The sequence below is a fragment of the Thalia democratica genome, chromosome 5 (assembly GCF_965202585.1).
Source record: "Thalia democratica chromosome 5, ktThaDemo2.hap1.1, whole genome shotgun sequence".
Taxonomy (NCBI): Eukaryota; Metazoa; Chordata; class Thaliacea; order Salpida; family Salpidae; genus Thalia; species Thalia democratica.
The window spans coordinates 49,101,636-49,110,544 of NC_139169.1; the positions used below are offsets into that span (position 1 = coordinate 49,101,636).

Sequence of the window (8,909 nt, forward strand, 5' to 3'; positions counted from 1 at the left end):
AAGTAATAATTTAAATGAAATAACTTCTCCGCATAAACTTTTTAATTTACAAAACGTTTCGTACAATTTGGAACTAAATGTGAAACTTCATAGTTGACAATAGTTTTGTACCCTGTGTTTTGTAAACACTTATGGTTTTAAGTAGACCCCAAAACGTTTATTATTCATTTTTAAAACGTCTAATACGATCCAAAACTGTGTTTTAATTTCCATAGTTAATAATCAACGTCTTGTACCCTAACTTTCATGGGACCCAGTAGACGCCAAAAACTTTTTTTTAAGTTTCAAAACATTTGGTATGATTCGAATCTATGTCTTAAATTTAAATGTAAACGATCAACATTTTCGAACCTAATTATTAAAAAAAAAGTTTTTTAGAGTCCAGTAAACTCCAACTTTTTTTTAACGACTGGTAACTGGTTATATCGAAACTATGTGTATAACTTCATAGTTAAGAATGAGCTTCTTGTGTTCTATTTTTTTGACTCTTTACATTACATAAAGTTTTATGACTTTGGTAGAAATTTATAGGTAGAATTCTTTTTAATTTTAGAAAATCTATAAAGTCTATAAATTTTATATCAAAAATTTTAGATAAATCTTATTGTTAACATCTAACTAAACAAAAATGCTAAGAATATAACAAAATTATACATAAGTTTAAATTATCTCTTATTAGTGCTAAAGAAAGTATAAATGCATGCTAAATCTATAAAACAGAGTATTTACAATCTAAATAATTGTAACAAAAGCGCCTTAATTCGCAAAAAAAAAAGTTTTCTGCAGATTTACAGAAACGTACGAATCTACGTGCTTGCTATGGATAAAATATATATTAAGTTATTTTTACATTTCAAACATTTTTCATTTGACTAATGGTTAACAGTTTATTGTATATTATAACTGCTTTTAAACTAAGTTATAATGCAATACATTTTTTTAATTAAAACTAGGTTTCCTGTTAAGAGTATTGCTTTTGAAAATATAAAGTCTATTTATTGCTATTTAAAAATGTATGAAATCGGTTTTACAGAAGAAAAAAAGAATAAACTAAATAAAAGACTAAATTATAAGTCTAATATTATCAAAAACTTTTACATGTTTCACTTAAAAAAGTACTAGATTCTTTAGACTGAAAGTGTTAATAGAATGCAAAATAGATTTTTTTTGTTATTATTTACTGTTCAGTTTAGGGTTGAAAATCTAGCTACTATAAAATTAATGTTTTTTAGCATAAATTATATTACAAGGGACGTGTTTTGTTTAGTACTTACTCACCGCCATCTTACTAATAGCTATCCTTTAAAAAGTCATAATCTAAACCTTAAGATATTTAAAATAATTTTTCTTAATCAAATCGATAGCTTTATATAAAGCTTCATATATAGTGTTTGAATTTCGAGTTATGGATCAAAAAAGTAGGCTAGTCTTTAAATTGTTTTTGAACGAAATTTTGAAATATTTTTTAAGAGCTTGATTTAGTTAAAACGCTTTTTACAAAACTGTAAAAAAAAAAAATAAGAAGTATGTCTTTAAAGTAAGCAGTAAGTAGTTCATAGTAATTTAAAATCAAGTTTTGTTAATTTTAGAATACTAAGATTTCACACAAACTGTGTAAAATAGAGTTTCTTATTTATAAAACTATGACTGATAACATAAATTGTATTAAAAAGTTAAATAGAAAATTTGTCAATACTAAATTAATAAATAATAAAACTTAAAATCGTAAGTTGTAAAATTCTTTTTATCTATTATACGAGAAGACATGTAAAACAAATATTGAGATGTTAAGTAGCTTGTGTTTTTATTTTGTGCAAGAAAATATTTATAAAAGAATATCGGATACGTTTTAAAATATGCAGATTTTACTACCTGATTATAATATTAGTAAAGGAAAAAGTAAATTGCTTTATTTATATGCATTTTTCCAACTACTACAGTAGTTGTACGCATAAGTATATCCATATTTTATACATAAGTAAAGAGTTGTTTTAAGAAATTGTTAGACTAAACAAATAAGTAAAACCGAAAGTACTACTTTTTAAAGCAAATAGGCTTATGTTTCCTCTACTACGCTGACTAGAAACTGTATTAAAACAAAAACAATTTAGCCAAAAATCTTATTACGTCCTTTTTTTTAATTTAAAAATATTTTAGAAACATTACAACACTAAAAAGGAAAAAAAAATAACTTAGATTTTAGGCATACAATTAGTCCTTAAGCTTTTAAGGATTTAATTACTTGGTGCAAATTAAATTTATCAATTAAAATATGTTCTTTGCATACTTTAAGCTACTGTTCATCAAAAGAAAACTATTAATTGTGTTTACAATGTTTTTGTGTATAAAACAATACAAAAAGACTTAATATAACTAAAACAAAAGTTTTCAAAAAGTATTTAATAAATTACCCTCTAAAAAATGTTTTTATTATTCGATAAGATTTGTGTAAAGTAAAATATAAGTACACTTTTAAAAACTTTGGTCTATATAAAAAACAAACGCTAATCAAATTAATAAATTATCTAAGTTAGCTACTTTTATAAAGTTTTCAAACGGTACAGAACGTTATTCAATTATTTTTGAACATATTTTTTGAAAATAAATGAACCAGTGGTAATTAATAAGCTCACAATTTTCAAATTTTCAAGAAAACAAATTGTTATCAAACAAACGAATTTCTTTATTCAAGCCATTAATACTTTAAATAAAATATCATTAAAAAAATCAATATTATTGAAGATGTTTAGTATTTTTAAACTAAACTTTATTGAGTGGCAAAAAGTATTTTAAATTGTTAAATTATTTCTAAGATGAAACTACTTAGTCACTTTTTAAGTAAAACTGTTTGAATGTTAATAAAAGTGCAAACTAACTATCTTTTTATTCAAATATTAATAATAGCAAACCAGTTTGTAAATAATATAGTCTTTATTAGCTGTTTTACTTTGGTTTTGTTTAAGTTATAAGTCATTACAAGAACAATGATAATAATAATAATAATAATAATAATAATAATAATAATAATAATAATAATAATAATAATAATAATAATAATAATAATAATAATAATAATAATAATAATAATAATAATAATAATAAAAAAAATAATAATAATAATAATAATAATAATAATAATAATAATTTGACTTCTAAAGGTAAATGTAATTTCATTTAATGAAACAAAGCATAGCTTTTTTTTATGTTTTTGTTTGCGTTTTTATTTATTCGAAATTTTTAATTCTTTTAATATTTAGACTAGTAAATTCGAGTAGCTGTCAAAATTGCACTAAGATACTTTCACACGAGCAGACAATTTTGCACGAATTAATTTTTAATTTTTTGTTTTTTTATTGAGTTAAATTGAATTTTTTTTCTTACTATCACTGTTACCCCTAACCCTTATTCTCGGTCGGTAGCTTTTTTTTTTAATATTTTATTTCATTTTTTTAAAATAACTTTTATTAGTTATTTTAACTTCTTATTTTTATTATCACTATTACCCCTAACCCTTACCCTCAGTCAGTAGCTTTTTTTGTTTTTATTTTTTAAATTGTTTTTTTTTACGTTCTTTTTTTTCTGTATTTTTTTACTCTTGTGCAAAAATGTAACTCGTGCAAAACTGACCCTTGGTGTAAAATCGTCTTCGTGCAATTTTGTGCCCTCGTTCAGTTTTGTTATCGTGCACTTTAGTCCCCTCGTGCAATTTTGTCTTCGTGCAATTTAGACCCGTTCCCAGTAAATTCATCCTTACTGTAAGTGTAAGGTGAGCAACATAAGATCAACAAGTTTATACTTGTTTAATATTCATTTAAATACAAAAATTTAAGTTCTTTAATACAACGTATATACAGAAACCGGATAAAATAAAATTAGATATAGATTTACTTTCGTATGTTTTTTCTTTGTATTATAGCTAATACTTTTGCACAACTTAGGAACTTTGCCTATAAAACTAATAATTTAGAATGTGCTTTTCTTGTATTTGTCATTTTCGTTTATGCTTTTAAGAAGTTATTTACATTTTAAAATACTCAACTATATTTTGTTTATCAAATAATGTTTTACAGATTAATCTGGTTTTGTTTAATGTATTTTTTATATTAAAATGGTTTATTCTAAAACTTTTTTACAAAACAAAAAAGTGTTAATTTATTAAATGTATGGCTTAATTAGACATTTTATATGTTATGTTTTGTTTTAATCGTAAGATTTATAAAACCACTGCAATTTAATAAAAAAAAACTTAATTTTTGATTTTTTAAATTAAAACAAAATGATACAAGTTGTTATTTCTATAGGTTAAAAATGTATCGAGTTTAAAGTATTCCAACAAAAACGTTTTTTTCAACTGATTTAACTGATAGCATTTAGAACAAAGAGTTATCAGTTTCATGTCATAATAAAAGTTTTTTAGGAATGCATATTTTCTAAACTTGTTAATAATTTTGTTATTAAAAGTGAATTTGTTAGCGTCTTTGTTTTTTTAATCAAACTTATGCATGTTGGAAACTGTTGACAGATTCTTAAAAATGATTTGCAAAGTAAATATTATATTGCTTATCTAAAATATGTAATTACAATAGTATTTGTATTACTTTTCTTTAAATAATTCTAATTGAATAAGCTGATTTGTATAGGTAACTATTCAAAACTTAGACAATAAGATATAGTAAATTTAATTGTACAACATTTAAAAAAAATCAGCTTGTAGTAAAAACAACTATATTAAAATTGTTTATGTTGTTTAAAGTTAACATTATCGTTTGTGTAAAGTCTTAACTAGCTTTAATATGAATTTAATATTTATAAGTGTCAAAAACTTATAGTAAATAATTTAAAGAAAAGTAACTCATTGAATATAAGAATTTAACCTTGCGCAGATTATTGAAAATACACACAAATTAAATTTTTTTTTTATGCATTGCACTTAACTATTAACCGTTTGATTTTTTTGAACAAAATGAAAAAATACTAAAAAAAGTGTTACTGCTATTAAAGTTTTGGTAAATAAATTAATTAGTATTTTTTTTTTAAATTAATTTTTAAAGATAAAACAACAAAACCACGCAAGGTGAAATGTACGAGTTTTGTTTTCAGATTAAAAAAGTTTAAAAACAAAACAAACAATCGAAGCAAGCCAACTCCCCTCCAAGCGAGTAGCAGGCTTATTTGAACGAAGTGACGTCATAATCGCTTGTGCCATGTGAAAGCGGGCAACACCGCTTTCTCACGCTTAGAACAAAATGTGACGTCAAAATGCAGCTGAGAAGCGGGTTTGAAGTTTAAAAAATAATCTTAAATTATGAAATTTGACTAGCTCGTTGCGATATTTCCTTTTAAATAAGTTTAAAAAACTACTGAAAACTTTAAGATTGCTTTTTCTATTATAAAATAACTTTATTTTTAATCTTTTGTACATTTATATATATTAAAATTGTAAGTTTTAAAGTCATAATTGTTTGATATCAAGATATATCTTTACAAATAAATGTTGTTTTAAAGTTTTTTAGAATTATACGTTTTGGGAAAACTAAAAATTTACTTGTTAAAAAATATAAGGTTCTGAAACAGTTTTTTTAATGATAAACAAATCGGTATTTTAGTCAGTATTCAAAAAAGTAGAAGTTTGATTATACTGAAAACATTATTTAAAGTAAATATTAAAGAAACATATACTTACTTTAAAGTTAATTTTAACAAGTTTAGATCAATTGAAACTGGAATATTTAATCAAAACTATAATAAATTTTAATTAGTTTTGTATGACCTTTTTTATTCCCTAATGTTTTCACTTAAAACTTTTTTTTTGGTAGTAGAGGTCTAAGACTTTTGTTATATCAATGAAACATAAACTTGAACTGGTGAGTTAATATTTTTTTTAGAAAAACTAATAAACCAAAACTGGTTTGAAGTTTAATTGTTTGTTTTAAAGAATAATAAGTAAACTATATTTGACAGTTAACTTTTGTGTATTGTGGCTTTTGTGTATTGAAGCATTAACTAACTTCTAATCAAAACAGTACGTTTTTTACTTTTTTATTACTAACTTTTCATGAAGAACAGCTTTACTTAAACTTACATTTTAAAAATTATATGAATAATACAATGTGTTACTAATAGACAACTTTACATTTCATAACTATTTTAAAAACAGCGTCTACATAATTATAAGATGTTTCCCAAAAAAAAAGGATGTAAAGGCTTTTAAATGTTAAAACTAATTCTTGTTACATTTTTATTAGGAGTTGTATTTAAATCAGCCTTAATATTAATGTTTTTTTTTGTACTTATTTTTTGATTTTATAATTTACTACTTTTCAATTGATGTTGACTAATATTTTTTTTTGTTTAGTCTTTAGTAAAACATTTTTCGTATATATTGAGGCATTAAATTGTAAAACTATTTTAAAAAATATATCGTAATTGCATTTTCTTTTAAACTTTAGTACTTTTTAATTTTGTTAAACATATTTTTTATTTTTTTTTTGTTAAAAAAGTTTTTTTTTACTCAATTTTCAACTAGTTTAATTTGTAATTTTAACTAAAAAATTGCATTTTTTTCCTATTGTTTTATTCTGTTCTGCTTTTGTTTATAAAAAAAAGTTTAAGTTATCTTTTGAATATTGCGTATCGTTTTATTTTTTTTATAGATCTAAAAGAAATTATGTAAATTTTAGTTTTTTTCAAAAAATACCTGAGTACAAACTTTTAAAATTTAATAACTAGCATTAATATTGTAATTTATAGTTTTAGATTTTAGTTATATTTACTTTAGGTATCCATAAACAGTTTTTTTTTTATGCTCAAAAAATACTTAAACCTAATATAATAACTATTTTAAGTAAGTCAAACAAACATCCAGAATATTTTTCATATAGCACTAGTATATACACTTTGTAGTTTACATTTTTATATTACTTACAGTTTATTTTTAAGTTAAAGGTTAACTTTTTAAATTTTAATGACTAAATAACAACTTCTATATTTATTTTTTGTTCGATATTGAAAGCATTGTAGTCAAGATAAAAAGGCAATCGTAAAGTAAACAGTTGATTGGTTTAATAGTTACATATATTTGAAAACTTTATAAGCGCTTTTTTCATAACAAAACCATTAAAGCAACATAAGGAACGTTAAAAAAACGTGTAAAAGGCACATATAAAACGTTTTTTTAATAAAAATCAACATTTCTCATTTAACACAATGTCTATAAGTATATCAAAAACAGTTTTAAATTGAGTTGAAAAAACAATTGCTTTTTTATTAGTAAAAGCTTAGTTGAATGCACCAGTTTGAAAGTACTACAACTTTTAAACTGTCGAAATTTTGCTCAAAAAAAGAATTAACAACTTTACACACCTATAAGCTTATCTTTTCTCTTAAACTAAAATTTGTACGAAACCTTCTCTCAACTATGTCCATAGCTCATCTTTTATCTTTAGCTTCCCACTAACTAGACTTTCTTTTCACCATGGTCTCCAAACTCCTTCCGATTCTTCTGAATCGCTTATTGAAGAATAGTTTGCTTCCTCTCCATTTGACTGAACATCGATGATAGGAGAAGAAGGTGATGTGATAGGAGAAGTAGTTACAGGAGGAATAGAACAAAAGCTTGATGAAGAACAAGCTGAGGAGGAAGATCTCGATCTTAGTTGTAGTTGTTGAAGGTGCTGCTGTGCTGCTAGTTGACTAGCCATCGCCATCATGTGCTGATGCTGCATGATTTGAAGATGAGCTTGAATATTTGGTTGTTGCTGGTTTGCATCAGGTTTTTTGCCAAGATGACTAACCATTCTGAAAAAGATAACTAAAATTATTATAACAGTATTTTTACAGAAAACGGTACTCAAAATTAGGTTATATGTTTGAATTTTATCGTATGCTGTAGTTCTGTCATGTTATTCAAAAAAGTTTTTATTTTGTTTTATAATATAAAATGTTTGTTCAGATAAAACATTTTTTACAAAATTTTAACGTTATTTATATTGCTTTTATTTTTTTATTACTTTAAATACTTAGCTGCAAAACAAAACAAATAAAAAAGTCTTTGAAATGTAACTTACTAACCTTAAAGAATTTATTTCATTTTGTGAAATATTTTGCTGGTTCATTACTCTTGATTGTTGTTCCAAGTAACGTGGATTAATTGGCGAAGACTGGCTTGGCTGTTGCTGTGGAGCCGGCTGGTTTGGAAATCTTTGAAAGTTTGGAGAGTTTCCAAAGTGGGCAGTACCGCTAGTGTCAACTCCAATTAAGTGAGGGTCCATTGTCCACCTATGCTGGATTGACTTCATAAATCGAACTGTCATTTCCAAAATATCTGCTTTTTCTAGTTTAGAGTGGCACGTGCTTTGCTGTAATCAAAAAAAAAGTTTTAAGAGTTCAAATTTAGCATTTTATTATGTTTAAAAATTTAGATATTTAGCTATTAGAAAATTACAGATTATTACATATTATCTTTCGAATAATCGTTTAAACAAAAAATTAAATAAAAAAAACTTACGTCTTTTCTCATAGCTGCAAGTAAAATAGTTTTGAGTTCGTTTAAACTTTTGTTAATTCTTTCGCGTCTTCGCTTTTCCATTAATGGCTTGGAAGCTCTTCTATCATTTTTTAGTGAATTAGGAGTCTTCATATTAGTTTCAGTTTAGTTTTTACTTTAAATAACCTGTATTTTTATTTCTATTAAGATGTTTATTAAATAGCAAAAGTTTTTACACTAATTGCAACAACTTTATAAAATTATAGATATAAATAAATAAGTTTAGTGTAATGAATTTGTAAATGCTGAGTAAAAACTTAAAGTATACCAATACGAGTTTTAACTTAGTTTAAATAAAAATATCTGGTTGAAACGTAAAACAAATTTATATATGTTCTACGTTTACAACCTTATATCATTTAAA

General features: G+C 23.8%; 1 protein-coding gene across 1 annotated transcript; it reads right to left on the reverse strand.

Annotated features, from left to right (window-relative positions):
* Nucleotides 1-7,001: 7,001 nt before the first annotated feature.
* Nucleotides 7,002-8,666, reverse strand: LOC145836153 (uncharacterized). The gene is made up of 3 exons (XM_082943964.1): nucleotides 8,507-8,666; nucleotides 8,071-8,357; nucleotides 7,002-7,797 (listed from the first exon to the last, which is right to left on the reverse strand). Exons 1-3 carry the CDS (start codon nucleotides 8,636-8,638, stop codon nucleotides 7,470-7,472), a joined length of 747 nt encoding a protein of 248 aa, XP_082800090.1. The 5' UTR covers nucleotides 8,639-8,666; the 3' UTR covers nucleotides 7,002-7,469.
* Between the last annotated feature and the right edge of the window lie 243 nt (nucleotides 8,667-8,909).

What these genes read in the sequence shown, in the direction of transcription:
- LOC145836153 (XM_082943964.1), bottom strand. Translation starts at nt 8,638, where the DNA reads ATGAAGACTCCTAATTCACTAAAAAATGATAGAAGAGCTTCCAAGCCA. An exon ending in TTGCAGCTATGAGAAAAGAC is followed by an intron (nt 8,358 to 8,506) that starts GTAAGTTTTTTT and finishes TTTTGATTACAG; the next exon opens with CAAAGCACGTGCCACTCTAA. An exon ending in AATGAAATAAATTCTTTAAG is followed by an intron (nt 7,798 to 8,070) that starts GTTAGTAAGTTA and finishes TATCTTTTTCAG; the next exon opens with AATGGTTAGTCATCTTGGCA.